At 38.4% G+C, this 20,099-nt stretch overlaps 10 protein-coding genes and 1 non-coding gene across 11 annotated transcripts; 8 read left to right on the top strand and 3 right to left on the bottom strand.

Annotated features, from left to right (window-relative positions):
* Window positions 1-151: 151 nt before the first annotated feature.
* Window positions 152-2,686, top strand: POP1 (ribonuclease P/MRP protein subunit POP1; the record flags this gene model as incomplete). The annotated part of the gene is made up of 1 exon (XM_002497817.1): window positions 152-2,686. One exon carries the CDS (start codon window positions 152-154, stop codon window positions 2,684-2,686), a length of 2,535 nt encoding a protein of 844 aa, XP_002497862.1.
* Window positions 2,687-2,848: 162 nt separating this feature from the next.
* Window positions 2,849-3,408, top strand: SNR19. Its single transcript, XR_002648426.1, has one exon. It is a non-coding gene; the product is annotated as a U1 RNA (small nuclear RNA).
* Window positions 3,409-3,520: 112 nt separating this feature from the next.
* On the bottom strand, window positions 3,521-4,744 carry AIM6 (Aim6p; the record flags this gene model as incomplete). The annotated part of the gene is made up of 1 exon (XM_002497818.1): window positions 3,521-4,744. One exon carries the CDS (start codon window positions 4,742-4,744, stop codon window positions 3,521-3,523), a length of 1,224 nt encoding a protein of 407 aa, XP_002497863.1.
* A 956-nt stretch (window positions 4,745-5,700) lies between these two features.
* GUD1 (guanine deaminase) lies at window positions 5,701-7,161 on the top strand (the record flags this gene model as incomplete). Its single annotated transcript, XM_002497819.1, has 1 exon — window positions 5,701-7,161. The coding sequence occupies one exon, from the start codon at window positions 5,701-5,703 to the stop codon at window positions 7,159-7,161; it is 1,461 nt and encodes a 486-aa protein (XP_002497864.1).
* Window positions 7,162-7,265: 104 nt separating this feature from the next.
* Window positions 7,266-7,886, bottom strand: SSU72 (RNA polymerase II subunit A C-terminal domain phosphatase; the record flags this gene model as incomplete). Its single annotated transcript, XM_002497820.1, has 1 exon — window positions 7,266-7,886. One exon carries the CDS (start codon window positions 7,884-7,886, stop codon window positions 7,266-7,268), a length of 621 nt encoding a protein of 206 aa, XP_002497865.1.
* Window positions 7,887-8,133: 247 nt separating this feature from the next.
* ATG4 (cysteine protease ATG4) lies at window positions 8,134-9,603 on the bottom strand (the record flags this gene model as incomplete). The annotated part of the gene is made up of 1 exon (XM_002497821.1): window positions 8,134-9,603. The coding sequence occupies one exon, from the start codon at window positions 9,601-9,603 to the stop codon at window positions 8,134-8,136; it is 1,470 nt and encodes a 489-aa protein (XP_002497866.1).
* A 197-nt stretch (window positions 9,604-9,800) lies between these two features.
* SQS1 (Sqs1p) lies at window positions 9,801-11,954 on the top strand (the record flags this gene model as incomplete). Its single annotated transcript, XM_002497822.1, has 1 exon — window positions 9,801-11,954. The coding sequence occupies one exon, from the start codon at window positions 9,801-9,803 to the stop codon at window positions 11,952-11,954; it is 2,154 nt and encodes a 717-aa protein (XP_002497867.1).
* A 237-nt stretch (window positions 11,955-12,191) lies between these two features.
* CNM67 (Cnm67p) lies at window positions 12,192-14,978 on the top strand (the record flags this gene model as incomplete). Its single annotated transcript, XM_002497823.1, has 1 exon — window positions 12,192-14,978. The coding sequence occupies one exon, from the start codon at window positions 12,192-12,194 to the stop codon at window positions 14,976-14,978; it is 2,787 nt and encodes a 928-aa protein (XP_002497868.1).
* A 343-nt stretch (window positions 14,979-15,321) lies between these two features.
* Window positions 15,322-16,899, top strand: JJJ1 (Jjj1p; the record flags this gene model as incomplete). Its single annotated transcript, XM_002497824.1, has 1 exon — window positions 15,322-16,899. The coding sequence occupies one exon, from the start codon at window positions 15,322-15,324 to the stop codon at window positions 16,897-16,899; it is 1,578 nt and encodes a 525-aa protein (XP_002497869.1).
* Window positions 16,900-17,293: 394 nt separating this feature from the next.
* URE2 (glutathione peroxidase) lies at window positions 17,294-18,409 on the top strand (the record flags this gene model as incomplete). Its single annotated transcript, XM_002497825.1, has 1 exon — window positions 17,294-18,409. The coding sequence occupies one exon, from the start codon at window positions 17,294-17,296 to the stop codon at window positions 18,407-18,409; it is 1,116 nt and encodes a 371-aa protein (XP_002497870.1).
* Window positions 18,410-18,713: 304 nt separating this feature from the next.
* On the top strand, window positions 18,714-19,757 carry ELA1 (elongin A; the record flags this gene model as incomplete). The annotated part of the gene is made up of 1 exon (XM_002497826.1): window positions 18,714-19,757. The coding sequence occupies one exon, from the start codon at window positions 18,714-18,716 to the stop codon at window positions 19,755-19,757; it is 1,044 nt and encodes a 347-aa protein (XP_002497871.1).
* Between the last annotated feature and the right edge of the window lie 342 nt (window positions 19,758-20,099).

The following is a 20,099-nucleotide window of genomic DNA, read 5'->3' on the forward strand; positions in this document are numbered from 1 at the left end:
GTAGATAGTGACTATGGAATTTTAAGATTGTTGGTACTCTCTTCCCGCACTGCATGATGAGATGAGATGAGATGAGTTCGATGTGCATAAGAACGATAGTAGACACAGACTGGAATATTAGGTAGCATTTCACTTACGCATATCACACTTCATGGATCGTTCCCAAGGTAGGAAACCCTTGAATAAGAACCAATTTTTCAAACGGGAAAAAGTTCGTAATGCAAGAACCATCAGGGCTGAAGCTGTAAATGCCGACAAAAGGCAGATCAGTGATGATCCATCCAGTAGAGACTTAAGTGAGTCTGGTGGAATGCTTCAATTGCCAGATTTCATTTCCTCAAGACAGTATGAAATGAAACAATTGCAATTGGCAATGCATAGTTCCAAGACCGCAGGATGTACCAGAGTTTTCCAAGCATTGCCAAGGCGTCTGCGTCGTAGGACGGCTTCTCATAACGTTAAAAGGATCCCCAAGAGAATGAGGAGTAGAGCCATCAGAGAGATGTTGAAGAATGACCAACAGATTAGTGATAAGAGGAAAATGGAGAAGAACAAGAAAAGTCATGGCTTATCAGCGTCTCAATTGTACAGAGCTAGGATGTCACTGCAACTTTTAAGACTTGTTGGTAAGTCGACCTCTATGAAACTGGCTCTACCTGAAGAGATTACAGCGCCCAACTGTCATTTGAGGACAAAAATTAGGCGGTTAAAGAAGATGATTAAAGATGGCAATAAGAGGCAGCAATTCTACAATAATAGAATGGGCAGCTATGATAACACTTCTGTTAATAAACTGGCTCCTATGCCTCGAGGTAAGGTTAAGTACATGAAGAGACAAAAGTTCTTTAGCTGGTTACCTACCCATGTATGGAACGCGAAGAGGTCCCATATGATGAAACGGTGGGGGTACCATTTAGCATGGTCACCAACTCAAAAATGTTTTAGAGCGACCCATAGAATCGGTGGTGATGTAGCTACTTCGGATGGTACTCTCTGTATGGATTCAAGTTTTTACGGAACTATGGTTTTATCTGGACCCCGTTTACAGGAAGCAGTGGAAGCGTTAGCCGGTAGTCAGAGTGTGAAGAAAAAATATCGCTCATCTAAACTTTGGTACGAAGGTTTTGCATACAATTTAAATGACCCATCCATTGTACTAGGGCCATTAGAATTGTTATGGGTAAATGAGGACACGATTCTAGTCAGACTGCATCCTGCCATATATGTCACCGTTTTCCAATCTTTGGGGGAAAAGTTTTCGTCTGAGTTAACGATTCAAGATTGCAGATATTCTCTCAGTAGTATAACATTGAGGGGATCTAATTCATTGGAAGCACTCTCACGCATATTAAGAAGCAGTGATCACTGCCGATCTTTTGAACAGTTCCAAACAGCTTCTCAAATTGCAGACCCAAATGTACTTCCCAAAAAGACCCTTTTCGCATTCAACTGCATAGATCCACGTCATTTAGCCGCCCCAAAATCATTAGGTGGTTCTAGAACTGTCCCCACGGTGGACGATATAATAAATCTGCAAGTGCAATTCCCACATGAAGAAGTCAACCAAATTATCTCTCATCTGTGTGATCCTCAGCAACGTAATGAATCCTACAAGAACCAGCATACGTTAAAGGAATTAGCACAAAGGCGCAGATCTCTTTTAAATTCAGATCCAAAGGAAGGTCATAAGAATTGCATCCCATTTTCTGCGGAGTCAGACCCTAGTTTTCCAGTTTTGATTGTAAGAAGACCAAAGAGTGAGGATTGGTTACTTATTTTACCTTGGTTCTGGTTGCTACCAGTATGGTTCCAATTGAACAGAATTCCTAGAGTATACCACATGGGGTTGAGACAAATGCAACAGTTGGACTACGAAAATAGTAGGCTCTACTTCCCGGACGATTTTCCCTTTACCGCAGTAGGTCATGCAGAGAACTCTTTATACAATAGGGAGGCGTCTAGCGCCAAATGGAATAGAAAACCACCTTCTAAAAGGTTGAATTTCGATAAAATTCCAAACTTACACAGTGATCAATTACCTTCATGCGTGGGAGAAATTGGAGACTATTTTAGCTGCGATTGGAGATTGCTACAGATATGGAGGAATGGTATCAAATATTTGAAACTCCAAGGCAAAGATTTGAAACTATTCCATGCTGAAAAGACCACTCAATTTGATAACAACGGTACAAGATCAATTGATGTGGTCAATGATGTCTGGGAATTGTACAAAGATATTTCCAAGAACGAAGAGACAGATCTATTGCCATTAACACTGACACCACCAAAGGAAGATACTTCCAAGGCTCCCCAGCTACTCATAACTCAAACACCGCTCCAAGTGGTCCCCGTATCGTGTCAGTATTTGGAAAGAGGTCGTCCAAAGGATAACGCAAGGATATATATGGTACCACGCGACCAAGTTGATCACTGGAAACAAGTTCACAAAGGAATATTTCGTGCAGATGGAAAAGTGGAGCACAATTTACAGCATCCACTACCTTCGGTCACAGACCTCATCGGGTTTGTCACCAGTGGAACGTTCCACTTGGGTGAGGGAAGAGGTGTAGCCAATGGGTTTATAGACGCAGATGCAGCCCATAACCAACCCTCCAACTACGTACTTGTGAGAAACGTAGGGACGAATGTCTACAGGCTTGCCAATTGGTCTCAAATTAATCTGTAACATTTAAATATAGCCGATTAATAGCATACCATAATAATTACCTGCTTCTGTTACCCGCACATATACGTTGAATTTTTTTTTCTCTTCACTTTGCGGGAGTATATAAAGAGCCATGGTACCCGAGTCTTTACACCTTTACAAATATCTTTCTTTTAAATCCCCATACTTACCTTAAGATGCCAGAGGAGATCAAGAAGTCCTACTGGCCGGACATGCACCTTCACGAAGAGGAATGCTATGCATTTAGATCCAAATGGATCATATCATTGATGTAAGCTTCCTCGGCAATTGCACATACATGCGAAGGGTGTGTCTGCTGACGTCTCGTTTCCTCGTTTCGGGGTTTTCTGGTTTTCTGGGAGACTCTGGGGCCCTTTTTTACTTCTGCCAGGAGAAGGATGGCACTGAGTACAATCAGTGCTGAGGGAGCTGGGGTTCATCAGGTGAGTCTCAATGAATTGTTGCCTTTGAAAGGGTTTACCGCGCTCTTCTTAATCACTGCAGCTGTTGATTTTCTTAGGCTCCTTTCTTTGAAAGAGGCTTTTGAAAAGGGTTTAGCGGCTGTCAGTGGTTAAGATGTGGTGGATTCTTCTGGAGGCGCGTTCAATTTTTCTTTGAAAGGTTGGACAAAACGCTTTGTTGAGATGTCCTCTTTAGGGAGGAGAAGCCTGATGGATCTTGGTAGAGACGGGTGGGTCTTATAATTTTTGATTTATCCCTCATTTCCCCCCACACAGTAACTGTGATGGGGATTTTATCCAAAACTTTATCCATCAGTAGATGGATATTGGATAGAAAATCATCACTTGTTTCAAAAGATATAAAATTATTACATTAGAAAATTGATTGAGCGAGGTCCAAATTGTCAACATTTAGAAGATCGACCCCAAGATTCTCAACCTGTTGATGCCATAAATTGGTGGCAAAGCTGACGGGCCAATTGGGGACCCCCCATATACGAGTTCTTAAACCAGCTTCGTGAGATTGGGAAATCAGAGATTTAATGCACTTTGTCAAGGAGTTATCCATTTGGCCCTGTGATAGGATGCTTCTTTCATTATAACCGCATTTCTCTAGTAGATTACTCAATGAAGAAGTGGAAACCACTGAGGCGTTAGGCTCTAGGGCAGTAGGTTCTAAAATATTAGCCTCTTGGAAAGCATACCTTTTGTTATCGTTGTAATATCCATTTTCGCCATTATCGATGACACCCAGATCCTTGGGGAAATCACCAGTGAGGATTACAGTAATTTGATTCCAAACCAATTTCTTAGACTCTAAATCAAAATAAGTCAAATAGCCCTTATCCATCAATGGTTTCAAATACTTGTCCATTAACAATTTGTAGAGCAGATGAGTCTCCTGGCTCTTAAAATCGATGTAAAAGAACAACGTATCCTCGGGAGAATCATAAAACACACCACTTTTGTGACCTTCTACACAATTGACTTGGTCCAACATGTCCGCTAGTGGTCCCGTGTACAACCCATCCAAAGTTCTATGCACAGGATCCAAGAACACTTCGTTATGTCCTACGGCTAGAATATACTCGTCTTCTGGTGTATCTGCATTCGTAGGCTTAGGATATATCCAAACGTCTGCTTCAGTACTGATTGCACCATGAGCAATTCCTTGAAAAAGCGGCAGATCTCTCCAGTAATCATTATGGGAGTGAACTGGTATTGGTTGAACGTCTTTCGTCAATTTTGCTACAATAGATTTATCAGGATTACATTCTAACGGCCTTGGTGGTCCATGTGGAGCGTCATAAAGATATTTCTTGAAGGAGTCGTAATATAAAGAGATCCCAGGTTGTTCATCACCCGGTAAAGAAGAAGCGCCTTCAAATTCTAATAGATTATCTTGAAAAAATCGTAGCAATCGAGAACCTGTGATTCCTAACTGCTGTAGATGCAAATGAGGAGGTTTTTGTGATGAATTGGCACGCTTAGGTATAATTCCAAATAGCGATGAGCTACCGTCTAGATTTGCAATTAATACCGCTAAAATGAGGAAATAAAATACAAGCGTCACTGTCCAACTCTTGACTCCATTCATGTTAAACAAAATCGATTGCTAGCACTGCAGTATCTACTAAAACAGAACAAGAAGTACATAGAAATAATACGTAGACATGCATTTACCTCGGCTCTTTTATTGATGTTTTTTTTATTCTTTTTTTTATGACTTGACATGAGTTTCTTTTTTACAAGCTAATACCACTCGGTTCCTTGTACAATAGTACGAAGGAAGGAAACCCACGGGGGAAGAGTAGTTTTCACAAAGGAACTTTGCTGTATTCATCGAGCACTTTGTGCCGTTTACCTGATGGATGCTTTTTACTATGACTACTAAATCAAGAGACTTCAATATTATTTTTGCTTACTTTTACTATACCGAAATTCGGCGAAACCTTTGTAGTGCGACGGAGAAAACTTCGCAGTAAGTTCGCCGAATTGAAAATAAGGGCCAAAAAGAAAGAGAAAGCACTGACAGACAGGAGATAGGGGTAGTATGATGTGGGAGAAGGCGTAGAATGGGAATCTTTAATGGGCACTTTCTATTCTTGATTTTTTAACCTTATCCTTGGCTCTTTTAAGGGAAGGACAGAGAATACTTTCTCAAGCAAAATGCTGTACTTTCCATTAAGGAAGTTATTTGTAAATGAGATTCTTTTTTAGGGTTCAACAGAAACGATTTAGGGTTCTCCTTTCTGTGCCACATACCTTCATACGAACTCTTTATGAAATATATCTACTCGGAATCGAACCAGAGAAGAAAAATGGAAATCCCGGTTTATCCGAGCGGAAGCCCGGCTTATCCGAACGGGATTTCTTCTTATCTTATATTTTCTTGAAAGTTCGCGTTCTTTTGATAAGAGATTTGGCTGCCCCCCTCTTTTTGCAGGCTCAGCGGCAATCTATTAAGAGAGTATAAATAGGACAGCATCTGTCGAATCCAACAGTTCTTCTTGTCTTACTTTTTAAATAATAGATTGAGATTCGCTGGTTTGAATGATTTCTGTAAGCAAAAACAATATTTATAAATTTTACGTCTTTTATGGGACTTTTATCGATACACCCAAATTGGGACAGTTGAGAATAAGGCAAAACACATCAGTAGGTGTTTGTACGGATGAAAATAGTGATAAGGTAGGTGTGATTGAATTTATCAAGGAAAATTCAAAAAATCCCCTAGAAGATGCTAAAGAATTTGATCCATCTTTGACAGACAGTGATGTTGCCATTGTAGATTATACACACGATGCACATTCATCAATTTTTTTCCTTCCTGGGTTTATAGACACGCATATCCATGCATCTCAATACCCGAATGCTGGTATTTTTGGAAATTCGACACTATTGGATTGGCTACAAACATATACTTTCCCCTTAGAAGCCTCTCTCAAGGATTTAGAAACAGCACAAATCGTCTACGATAAGATTGTTCGTAGAACTTTGGCTAATGGTACAACGACAGCTGCTTATTACACAACTATAGATGCAGATTCAACGAAACTAATGGGTAGAATTTGTTCAGAGTTGGGTCAAAGGGCGTTAGTTGGTAAAGTTTGTATGGATTCTTGCAGTCCTGATTTTTACGTGGAGTCAACACAGGAATCTTTGGAATCTTGTGAGGAAGTTGTCAATTTTTTGCAAGAGGAATTGAATGATCCCAAAGTTTTGCCGATTTTAACTCCAAGATTTGCCCCCAGTTGCTCCAGGGAATTGATGAAAGGTTTAGCAGCAACATCTCGTTCAAAAGGTCATTTACACATTCAAACTCATCTCTCTGAGAATGAGGGTGAAATCGACTGGGTTAAATCTTTGTTCCCAGAATGCAAATCCTATACAGACGTCTATGACAGTTGTGGATTGCTACATAACAGAACAGTGCTGGCTCATTGCATTCATTTAAGCGACGAAGAGGCAAAGACAATCCAAAAGAGAGGTTCAGGCATATCGCATTGCCCCATTTCTAATTCTTCAATAACATCGGGAGAATGTAGAGTACGTTGGTTATTGGATCAAGGCATTGACGTTGGATTAGGTAGTGACGTTTCAGGAGGTCATGCCTGTAGTATTTTGGCATGCGCCAGACAAGCTCTTTTAGTATCAAGACATCTAGCAATGAAAGAAAAGGAGGAGCATGATAAAGAGCACGTTAAATTGACTGTTGCGGATGCATTATATCTAGCTACTTTAGGTGGTGCTCGTGCGTTAGCAATGGACCAGACGTTGGGTAGTTTTGAAGTTGGTAAACAATTTGATACTCAACTAGTGGATATCGAAAGTCAAGGTTCGAACGTCGATGTATTTCACTGGCAGAAATCTAATTTTTCCCCACTGAAGTCGACAGTATTAGCTCCACCATCGATAGCACAGGAAGATATTTTGGCAAAATGGTTTTTCAATGGGGATGATCGTAACGTGATAAGAGTCTGGGTAGGCGGTAAGCTATCTCATACACTGTGACGATGACGATGCTACTACTACTACTACTACTAGTATAGACAGGATACGAACAATATAATTACATATTCTTTTCTTTTCTTCTTTGTTGCTCTATATGCGATTAATCAATAGTAGGCAGGTGAATATAATACAGGTAAATTGGGATGCTTTTCTTGCCAATCGGTCAGAATGTCCATCATGCAATCTTCAAACGGTATTTGACCCTTACGCGATTCAGTTACTTTTTTAGTTAGCATATCAGCTAATTTTAATATTGCCAACCCACCGATTTTTGCATTTTCATTATCATCCTTGATATCAACGTTAATAACATGAACAATCTTATTCAAATTACCACCACGTCCCATTAAATCTTCACAAACAGCATCAAAACATCTTTCTTCACAGGTGAAGACAACATCAAAAAGTTCATGATTATCTTGCCATTTTTCTGGTGCCTTTTTCAATTTTCTATTACGATCCAACATCTGCAAAAGTCCATTTGATTTGTACCTTTCAGCAGATTGGAATAAAAGATCATTATATATATCGTTATAAGGCGTACCAAACTGATAAACGTTTGGTTTATCAATAGAAAGTCCAGGTAATCTAACCGCAGATCCAGTACCATAGGAACTGACGCTATACCCGGCTTCTTGGAGGACTTTGTGCGATTCCATCGACCTATTATTGTTGGAAGCGCACACCGTGCAAAACTTCAAGTCTGAATTGCGTGGTTGACTCATAGATCCCAACCAATATGTTTACGAATGCCGGTCGAAGTACGTAGATTTATGCCTTTAACAATCGTTGCTACGGTGGTTCAGAGTTGATTAATCCTGTACCCAAATGAATTCAATACTATAATTAATATCAACATATCCGGGTAACAAGTTCATAGCAAACAACATGATTGCGAATGTGAGTATACATACAAATCATAAGAAAATACTACGATCATTATTACACTGTTATTCTTATCTGCACACCTTTCTAGAGTATATCCGCTACCTCATTATGCTGGGGTTCAGGAACCCCTACGGTTTCGTGTTCAACAAGCACTTTTTCTACTTCCACGTCTTGTGAAGTAGTTGAACAACTACGATCACCAATTACAACGATGTGTTGTTTCTTGCAGTGTATATCTTGAAATCCGTCGTCCTTTTCACAGCAGGATGCACTGTCGTTATGCTTTATTACAGCTCTAATATCCACGTAGTCACCATCGACTATAGTACTTTTATCGTTAAATCCATCATTATCCGGCATGTTAAAACTATCCAAATCACCATCAAAAACAGATTCCATGGGACCCGGTTTCCTCTCTAAAATGTTTATAATGTGAGAATCTTTTACCTCTCGCTTCCATTCTTTGAATTCTTCTTCACCTGATATTAGGATACCGATAAGCATAGATGGATCCAAATCTTGAATGGCCAATTTACCGTAGTTGGAAGAATGACACGAGTCGTAAAAAGAGCGCTCTTGATGAGATGGCGAAAGGAATGGTTGTGCAGTATGAGGATCTAGATATAGCAATTCGTTCCCCTGATATCCAATAAAATAAAGTGACGAAGAGGGCCTGCCCCCAGCTATGCCCACAGAAAATTTTGATCCCAATAACCTTTTAATATCATTCCAATAAAATTCGTTAACCGCATTAATACCCAATTTAACACCTAATAACAAAAGAATTCTACTATCCTTAGACTCATTGAAAACTTTCATCACATCTTCTTCGTAGACGTCTCCAGAAGATACTGAAATTTGACAATCGTCAATCCCACATTGTTTAAATCCACGTATTAGACTTTGGATACTTCTCGAAGTGGCAGCAGGTCCAAACCATTCTCCAGGCCTTTTACTTGATAATTCCATCCCCTTAGATACAAAATTGTGAATCGAAAACGGTGCATCTGGAATGTCTACAAACCAATCAATGATAGATATTTCCTCAGGTTTCAATTCTGATCCAATACGATATCCACGACCCAACCGAGCAATTTGTAATGCATTACCCAGTAAACTCTGACCGGTACGTATCATGCAACCCCATCCGACATCAGTATTAAAACATGCTGGATTGTTAATCGCATTCTCAATAGCATTTATAGGATTTTCCCTGATGAGAAAATGGAAACTTAATGGTGAAGGTCCCCCTGGTACTGCTGGAATTGGCATGAACCTTGTTCTATATGTAAAATGCAATCTAGACCTCACATCTGATAAGAAATCCGGATTTTCATTACTATTCTTACTGAAAAGACCACCAATCAGACGAGCGAGATAGGGTTCGTTAACATTCTTATTTTCTTCCCCTGCCCCATTATTATTATCAAGTGGTAAAACCGGATAAGATTCTCCTAGCAACACATAGTCTTCTTGATTGACCTCATTCTGATCTGAACCCCCATCACCACCTGGATCATCACCCTGTATTGACATCTTGGACAAATAATTCATGATAATAAGTTCTCAAATCCCAAAATTTATCTTCTCACCAGATGATCCTTTTTCTATAAGGTTAAGTTGTACATAAGTTAGCTTTATCTTGTAAACTCTTTTAACAACACAAACTACCTTTAAACAAAGAACTAAAAATTTGATTCAAAAGACAAAGGAAACGCGCACTCTGAGTGCTAGAACAGTTCGATTTCAAAATGGCAAAACGTCATAATCATTATAGAGGCCGTGGTACCGGTCGTGGTACTGGTCGTGGTGGCCGTAGACATCATGGTAGCTCGAGAGGAAGAGGTGGTGGAAAATTCTCCAAAGGAAAAGGTAGACATCAATCTAGCAGGTCAAAGGGGATGCCACCGCTCGGAAATGGTGATCTAAGCAATCCTGACACGGAAGATGTGTTCTTTGGTGACCATATCGACCCCAGCACTGTGGAAGATTACTACTTTGGCCGTCACAAGGACAAGTCCATGTCGATGGGTGGTTTTAGACCAGGACAACGTGAAGAGAAGCCTGGTAGTAAGTTGGCGTTTCGTAAAAGACCTATGGCTTTTGTTAAGGCTATCGATGTCTACGACCCATCGCATGATCTTATTGAAACATTGAGAAGAGAGAATAGCCATTTGATTAAACCTGATGTACAAGAGGGTGATGATGAAAATGATGATATGCAAGAAGAATATGGTGATGAAAGTGATGATGGGAATGAAGCTGAGAATGAGGAAGAAGAAGAAGAAGAAGAAGAAGAAGAAGAAGAAGAAGAAGAAGAAGAAGAAGAAGAAGAAGAAGATGATGATGATGAGCTAGAGCTAGAAGAAGAGCAAGAGGCAGTTGAAGAACAGAAGGATGAGGAACAGGAAAAAGCGGATGAGGATGAGGATATGGACAAACAAGAAACTTCTGATGTTACTGCGGTTAAAGATGAAGATTTATATGTAATGGATGATGAAGGCGAAGAAGCTGGTGTTGACATAAAATCTGTGCACGTGGAAGAAACGGACACTACAGCTAATAATACCGAATATGATCCTACGATAACCGTTGGTAAAGTCCAGCTTTCTGTGAAACAAGATGAGCCTGAGGAATCAGTAGATAACCGCCATGTCGATAGTCCACAGCTTTCGGGAACAATGGGAAGTCTCAAAATTTGTGAAAGTGCTTCACCACCCCCAGATCAATCACAAGATCCACAAGACCCACAAGAGCTGCCGTTTGGTATGGCGGAAGAAGATTCGCTAGTCGATTTATCTGAAATTTCCATAACAAACGTCAGAGTTGGATTTGCGGATGATTCCTACTTTGTTAAATGTTTCCGTATGTTTGGTGATCATGAACCAAAGTGGGTGGATAGAGACAATTTATCAGATTTTATCCTAGAAGAGTTAAATTATCCTGAACATCGTCTTGGTGCATATTTGCAATTCATCAAAGAATCCCTAATAAAACAAGAAGAACCAGAGCCAACGTATTCAGATATACCGCTTTCAGATTCAGATTCAGATGAATATGGAGAAGAAGGTTACTTCAGGAAAGAAGAAAGTGTAAGTTCAGATATGAGAGAAGGACTTGATGATTTGATTGCATATACGGAGAAATACAATGTTGGACGTAACATGGAATATGAGACTTCTACACTTAATTCCGTTGGTAAAGGTAAAAAGAAGAAGCTACTTATTGATGAATCATTAGGTTTGGATTCAGCTACCATTTCTACTTTAGAAGACAAGTTTAGAAATAGAATAGAATCAAAGGCAAACAAAAGAAGGACTAAGCAAGATTTCATAGATGAAATGAACCAATTTTCTGAAGATTTGTTCAAAAAATACCCCATTGGATTGCATATACAAAATATTAAAGATGAGTGTGAGTTCTTTTTACTAAAAGAGAGAGATAGATTAAGTTTCCCACCATTAGATCCTCATGGTAATAATGTTGTCTTAAAGATGTCGCATCATTTCAATTTAAAAGGTTATAGAGAAGGTTCCGGTAAGGGTACGCATGTAGTTGCACAAAAGACGAGAGCCACTGAGAGATATTCACCCGACTATAATCGTGTGCACCAATTGTTGAGACAACGTCCAGTTTTCTACAGAATTGATGTAAATCGTCCAGGTAAAACAACCACAGAGAGGTTTAAAACACAAAAGGCTAAATTCCATGCCAACGAAGGTGAAGTTGTTGGTCAAGATGCGCCTGCCATTGGCTCAGAAAATGTTGGTAGAAGAATGTTGGAAAAACTGGGTTGGTCCAATGGTGAAGGCCTAGGTGCTCGTGGTAATAAAGGTATTGCCGAACCACTAATGGCCAGAGTGAAAAAGAGTAAATCAGGGCTTAAGCAATCTCAAGAACAATAAGAGGAAACTAGTGGGAGTAAATATAATACATTTTCCAATCTGTTTAACCTATTTCACATATATATGTATATGTAATCCTAATTTATCATATAATAGATGGAAAATGATCTGGCGCGTCAGAACGTATACGCACTCACATAAACAAACACACACAAAAGCTGAAGATTATACAAAGAACACCATTGAATTTGTGGTAATCGAAACTCGTTCTTCTTGTGAGGTGAAATTGGGGAAGGAATGAGCTACCTAGAAAAGAGAATCTCTTCCCATAGCGGGTTACCCACAAGAGAAGAAGTGGAAGAAGAACAGAAATTCGATTTCACCCGTGGTCAAAATTCTGAGTATAACTATTCTATGTTTGGAGCTGCTGGTAGTCCCAAACAGGGCAATCCTTGGAGTTTTATTGACGTCATTAACCCAAAGAAACATGCACTAGCCTTTGCCAAAGAATTGGATAATAAAAGAGGCATACCGATTGACAACAGCAAAGATAATACGGATGATAGTAATGGAAGTGGTAATACTAACAATACAATTACGAACACAAATGAATTTACAGGAGATGGGTCATCACAGTCAACTATAAGAAGACTTCCATCGGGTGCTAAACCTACTTCTACTGGGCATACGATTCAGGCAACGACGCCAGTCAAATCGAGCGCTAATAATGCAAACCCTAATGAACAACAAAATTTAAGCGATGTAGTGGGTCAGTCTACACCGTTGACTCTGGAGAAAAATCGGAGACCTGCTACTCAAAATTCTGACGATGCTAAAGATTATGATGGGTTGGTTAAAGAGACACATTGGCTTCATGAGGAAATTGCACAGTTGAAGGATCAATTATTGCGTTCTGAATCTCAGAAAGTGGAAAAAGATGCTAAGATTGTAGAATTGGGTGAATCCTTGCAAAATAAATCTTCCAGTTTACAAAATAATCTAAGGGAAAAGGAAAATAGTATTAGTACTTTACAAGATGAAATAAAGAAGTTGAAAGAACAATGGGCAATTGGTAACAAAAGAAATGAAAGTGAAATGGACAAAAAACTACAACTAATTCAAGAAATGGAGCGGCGTAGTCAAGAAGCAATTCAAGAGTTAAAACTATCTCATCAAAGAGACCAAGATTCCCTGAATGAAAAATTGAAAAAACTGGATACTAATTGGCACGAAAATTTGGAAAATGAAAAACAAAAGTTGATAGCAGATATCGATAGTTTAGAGGCAGAATACGATAATAAGACAACAGAATTCCAAAACACTATCAAGGAAAAAATACAACAGTTAGAAGTAAGTGACGAGGCCCTACGTAAGAAAACACAAGAATTAGACTCTCTTCGAAATGATATGTGTAAAAAAAACGATGAATTGGCTAATAAATTGGAAGAATTAGAAGAAGTACGGAAAAATTTGAAAGATAAAGATTCTGAACTGGCTGGAAAAAGTAAGGAACTACAAGAATTACAATCCAAGTGCGAACAAAGGGAGCGTAACCTACAAAATGATTTGAAATCTAAAGATGAACGAATCAACGTGTTATCAGATCTTTTAAAACAAAGAGATCAAAATATTAGTCACAAAGATGAACGAATCACCGAATTATCAGATCTTTTAAAACAAAGAGATCAAGATATTAGTCACAAAGATGAAGAAAATCGCCAAAAAGTTAGGGAACTGAAAGCTCTTGAGGCCAAATTTTCTGAGAAAAATGATGAATTCTCACGGAAATCTAAAGATTTCGATCTTTTACAAGAATCGAGAAAGGAGGTATTAAGCGCCAAGTCACAAGTGGAACAACAATTAAGAAAGTCAGAAATTCAAACTAAAAAAGTTGAAGATCGTTTCCATAGACAACGCATGGATTACAATGAACAGATTAAACAGTTGCAGCAGAGTCTTGAGGATGAAAAGAAACGTCATGATAATCTAAAGGATAAGATGAAAGAAGTGGATCAATTTGCCCAATACATAGAAGATTTAGAATTGTTCGAAATAAAATTGGGCAACCTCATCGTGGATACTTTTAAAAAAAGCCATGAAACTAAAAATCTCGATCCTTTCTTTATTGATACTTTTAAAGACGTAATAGGTTTCCGTACTAAGCAACAGGATAAATCATTTCAAGATTTGCAATCTAAAATCGACGCTCTCGAACTAAAGAATCAAGAATTGATAATTCAAATTGAGCATCAATGGAAATCAAAAGTCGAAAGTGAACATCAAGAATTAGAACAACACAAATACGAATTGGAGCAATTACAGAAGAGGTTCAAGAATACGGAAGATAAGCTAGCTACCACCCAGGCCAAGTTGGAAATTTATCAGGAGGAGAAGTCTGTTCTTCTCAAGGAAAAGGAATCGGTACTCCAAAGCAACGTGGCGCTCAATGAAGAATTTGCCAACTACAAATCCAATTCATTAAACAAGGATCAAGAAAGGTTTTTAGAACTTGTAGGGAAAATAGAAGAACAAACAGAATTGATCCGCAAATTACAAGATGATATCAAGAATTCAACTGAAACCACGGGTCAATTGGAAAGTCAATTGGAAATCTTACACAAAGAGTTTGATTCGAAATCGTCAGAATTAGACGAATTGCACTCGTCAGTGTATAAACTAAAAGGTGATCCATCCAGAAAGATTACTTTTGAAGTTGCTCGTCGTTCAAGACCCGATATCAATGCAATTACTTACGAAAATTTAATGGTCAACAAAGTAGATTCGATCGATATGGTTGAATTACAGAATATCGTTAAAAATTTAATCCTTTTGTTAGATATCCCATTTAACAAATTGACTAAAAAGAGTCCATTGGTGGCCATATATTTGAAGTACGAACGTCCCATATTTTCACATTTTGCTAATAGATTACATTACCAAATGTTCAATGAACCCATTGATATGAAACGATTTGCAAATGAAGCCTACGGGCAGTATACAGAGGATCATGACATGAGAGCTATTAAACATCCACTACAGAGCTGTCTCGACAATTTGTACCAGAGATTGGTCTCCAAGATATGACGGAAAAGAAAGGGAAAATTGGGAAATTTAGGGTGATTAATTTCGATCACCACGAATAATTTTATTCGTTCTTTTGTTTTCATTTGTCATTTTTTTTTTTTTTTTATTTAATTCATTTTTTCTATTTTTTTTGTTTCTGGTACTGGGCAAAGTAATTGATAGACGGACTTGTTTAAGACGCTTGAATTTTTTATTTTTTTTTTTTTTTTTTTTTTTTTTTTTTTTTTTTGATCGAATTGTATGTAACTTTAAGTAAAGAAAAGAAACAGGAATATTTCTCGAACTATTCGTCTTCCACTACTCTCTGTTCGAGAACTCTGTGTCTCCTCAACCAGCAATTGATATGAAGACTTGCTATTATGAACTCTTGGGCGTTTCTTCCACTGCTGATGATCTTGAACTAAAGAAAGCGTTTAGGCGGAAAGCATTACAATATCATCCTGACAAAAATAGAGACAATGTGGAAGAAGCAACAGAAACATTTGCACAGATTAGAGCTGCTTATGAAGTACTCAATGATCCACAGGAAAGAGCGTGGTACGATTCCCACAAGTCACAGATCTTAAATGACGATATCAATGGCGGTACATATGAAGATGATGAATATGGAAGTTATGCCATGGATACTGGTGTGACTAGTGAAGAATTACTCATGTTTTTCAACTCTTCGTTATATACAAGGTTAGACGATACACCAGCCGGATTCTATCAAATTGCAGGTAAAGTTTTTGCCAGATTGGCTAAGGATGAGGTCTTACACGGTAGAATGTCGGGCTTCAAAGAGTTTAATCGATATGACGATGATTATTTTGAATCCAAAATTTCTTCTAATGGATATGTTAAAGCTTGTGATGATAGAATAAAAGAGATGCTCAAAGATGATAGCCGCTGTCTTTTCCCACCATTTGGAAGTTCAGCAACTGATTACGAAGTGCTAAAGACGTTTTACAAGAAGTGGTCTTCGTTTAATACAGTTAAAAGTTTTAGATGGAAAGATGAGTACATGTATTCAAGCATTTACGATAGAAGGACTAAAAGAGAGATTAATAAGAGAAATGATAAGATAAGACAACAGTCTAGAAATGAATACAATAAAACTGTTAAAAGGTTTGTCACATTTATCAAAAAGTTAGATAGAAGAGTGCAAGAAGGTGAAAGGAAAGCTAAAGAATCGAAGCGTGAAAGTGAACGTGCTAAATTTCAAGAGTTGAAAAGGACTGCACAAAGAGAACAACCTCAGTTTGAAATGCAGAGTTGGCAAACGATTGATGAGAATAAATGGGATGATTTGGAAAAACTATACAGTGGTGGCGAAGAAAACTCAGACTATGGTTATGATAATAAGAATGATAATAATAATACTAATAATAATGATAATGAGAAGTACGAAAATGGAGATTCTGACGAGTATGTGGAATTGATTTACGATTGCTTTGTCTGTAATAAAAGGTTTAAATCAGAGAACCAATTAGAAAACCACAATAATACAAAGGCCCATAGAAAAAATGTTAAAAAGATACAGAGACAGATGAAGAAGGAAGACTTTGCTTTGGGGCTTGACGACTTGTCTGACTTAGATGACTATGCGAGTGCACAAAGCAGAGAAGATGAGGAGGAAGATCAAGAGGAACAAGAGGATGAAGAACAAGAAGCTGAATCCGAAGATGAATCCGAAGATGAATCTGACGATGAATCTGACGATGAAGAACTGAAGAAACTCGAAGAAGAACTGGCACAAATTGAACAACAACTCAAAGGTGTAAGCACTTCAGATGAGAAGAACAGTCCTGTACAGGATGAAAATGATGTTAATGCGGATGTTGACGTCGAAGTGGAAAAATCTGATAGTGAATCTCTACCGTCACAAGATAAGGAAGATGAGGAATTTCAAAGATCACTAGAGGATCTCGACAAGGAGTAGAAAAATCCCAAGGAAAATTATATGTGGCGAAATACTTCCTAAGAGAGAAATTCAGCCATGTAAGCACGGTATTATGGTACCTCGGCGGCTAGTCTTGAAGTAAAAATTTACCCTGTCTCTCACGTGGTAACATTAATACAAGGACATAGAAAAATTTTTCGTCCGCCGTTTTGAAAAATGTCGAAAAAGGAAGCAAAGCTATGGGTAAATGAAGAGGCTACTATCTAATGGGGAAAGGAGATAAAGATCTTTAAACCATAGTAGTAGTTGGAGGTACGCTTTCTGAAGCTTCATATTTTCTGTAATTGCAACATTGATATTAGGACAGCCCATATTCTAATCGCTAGTCGAAGAAGAAAAATATTAAGAAAAATAAGGAAAAAGTCCCTGAAAGATGGATGGTAGTGGTAGTCTAAATTCTAGTAGTAATACCGTATCGAATCTTTCTAATGCTTTGCATCAGGTTAATTTAGGTAATAGTAATACTACTACGGATCAGAGCAATATAAATTTTGACTTTCAAGGCGGTAACGGTAATAGTAATGGGGCATCGACAAATGTAGCTCATAACAATGGAATACTCATAGCTGATGAACAACAACAGCGACAGCGTTTTGTCCAACAACAACAAATACAGCAACGTCAGGCACAACAGCAACAGCAACATCAGCAGCAAGTTCGACAAGCGCAACAACTACAGTTACAACAACAGATAATGTCAAACATTGGACCTATCGATCATACAAGAATTAGGAAATTCTTCCAAAATCAGCCGTTGGAAGGTTATACCCTTTTCTCTCACAGATCTGCTCCCAATGGGTTTAAAGTGGCGATAGTATTAAGCGAACTGGGTTTACCTTATAATACATTTTTCCTTGATTTTAATATCGGTGAACATAGAGCACCTGAATTTGTTTCAGTGAATCCAAATGCGAGAGTACCAGCGTTAATTGATCATGGTATGGATAATTTAGCGGTTTGGGAATCGGGTGCGATAATATTACATTTGGTTAATAAATATCATAGGGAAACTGGTGAACCACTACTGTGGTCAGATAATCTAGTTGATCAATCTCAAATCAATGGGTGGTTATTCTTCCAGACTTCAGGACATGCCCCCATGATTGGTCAAGCATTGCATTTCAGATATTTTCATTCACAAAAAATTGCAAGTGCTGTAGAAAGGTATACAGATGAAGTGAGGAGAGTTTATGGAGTCGTGGAAATGGCACTTGCTGAAAGGCGAGAGGCATTAATTATGGAATTAGATGTGGAAAATGCGGCATCATATTCAGCGGGTACAACACCATTATCACAAAGTAGGTTTTTCGATTATCCCGTATGGCTAGTCGGCGAACGTATAACTATAGCTGATTTGGCATTTGTTCCCTGGAATAACGTTGTGGATAGGATTGGTATCAATATCAAATTAGAATTTCCTGAGGTTTACAAGTGGACTAAACAGATGATGAGACGTCCAGCTGTAATTAAAGCCCTAAGAGGTGAATAATAATTTTGAAGAAATCTCCAAGAAAAGTACCAACTATTAAATAAAATAAAAAAATACTGTACGATTCGACTGTTTAAATGAAGAGTGTAAACCAATTTTTCTCTTTTGCTTGCTTATACAAAACTGACTGTTAAATTTTATGTTCTTGTGATTCCGCTAACTGCGCGGGAGCTGTGTTTAACCAAGTACATAGTACCACTGTGATAAAGGTAGAACTATAGGAATATACAAAAGAGTTCAAAGAACTTGGTTTTAGATATCATTTGACGATTACGTACATGTGGAAGGTTTATAATAGTTGAAAATGAAGTCTCTAAGTGAACTTTGTGAAATAACTCTGATGAGAAACCATTCACAATTAGAAGAGGTTAAAAACATACCATACAGGCTGATCCATAACATCCTATGGAAAGTAAAGATGCCACAGCTTGTTAAACTGGAGAAAAGTAATGTATTATTAGTGTTTGAAGATGATGAAATGTGGCTTAACTTTCTTAAGCAAGATTTCCCTACAAGTGTTCACGATAGCTTCATCACTAAGAAAGATGATATTAAGCAGTACTATTTGAACTTTATTAATGATAACGAACCTGAAATATTGGACACTGATGCAGAACTGATCAAAATGTACTTCAGATCAGTTCTTAAAAAAGATCTCAACAAGAACAAGTACAAGGTCCCCTATAGAATGTTATACCAAAGGTATCAAGAAGATGTTGTGAAGAAGCAGGAAAAATGTACTGAAAGACTGCGATTACAAATGAAGCAGCTGCAACAAGAAAGGGAGAAAAACCAGACGGTCGTTGTGGATCAGTCGTTCTATTTACAGAATCAACCAAAAAGATCGAATAGCCGAATGCCATACAAAGACCGCCAACACTCAGAACTGTTTAGGAAAAGTGTCAAGGACCACGGATCAAGACTGCGACATTTCAAAAGCGGTGGTTTTGATATCGCTAAGAGACATTCAACGAGAGTTGCATTTGGGGGTGCCGCTGGCGATACTGCCAATGACACAAGAAATGAGACAAGGCAGGGACCATTACAGACAAATAGCACTCCCGTACAACCGCCAAAAAGTCCCGTACAAAAGAGAAGAGTCGATCCACCAAGTATATTCCTGCAGAGGAAGAAGCCTAGTCACGCGAGGCCGTCACAGGATAGTATACAACAACCGTCACAGCCGATAACACAAGCATCTAATTCCAATCGAAAGACTGGTCATAAGAAGAAGTCCGCCATTTTTTCTGCACCTGAATCGAAACCGCCGTCTCAAAATCAAAACCTACCAAGCAAGAGTAAAGATTCACAAATGGTTTACATTTTTGATAAAAAGAGGCAACCGTAACGGTGATATGAGCATACTCTGGTTACTGAGGCCGCTACAACTAGGAAACAACATAGTAATAATAACAATTATTGGTACTAATTCGTATTCCCCGGGATTATGTCACCTGACCTTTGTCCACGTGACTGGGTGCCGTTATTCCCTCGGCATTTTCGCTGTTTTTCGAACCGATCCACTTCGCGTCCTGGCCCCGAAAAAATTCCAAACGAAAAAAAAATAGTTATTATTAAGAGAGAAATTTTATCCGGAATTAATTATCGAAGTACTGCACACTCCCTCAACTAGTCACTATATTTGAAGGACTGGGAAAAGATTCCATCTTAGATTGTTAAATCGGTGTGT

This window comes from Zygosaccharomyces rouxii (assembly GCF_000026365.1).
Source record: "Zygosaccharomyces rouxii strain CBS732 chromosome F complete sequence".
In the NCBI taxonomy this organism is placed as follows: Eukaryota; Fungi; Ascomycota; class Saccharomycetes; order Saccharomycetales; family Saccharomycetaceae; genus Zygosaccharomyces; species Zygosaccharomyces rouxii.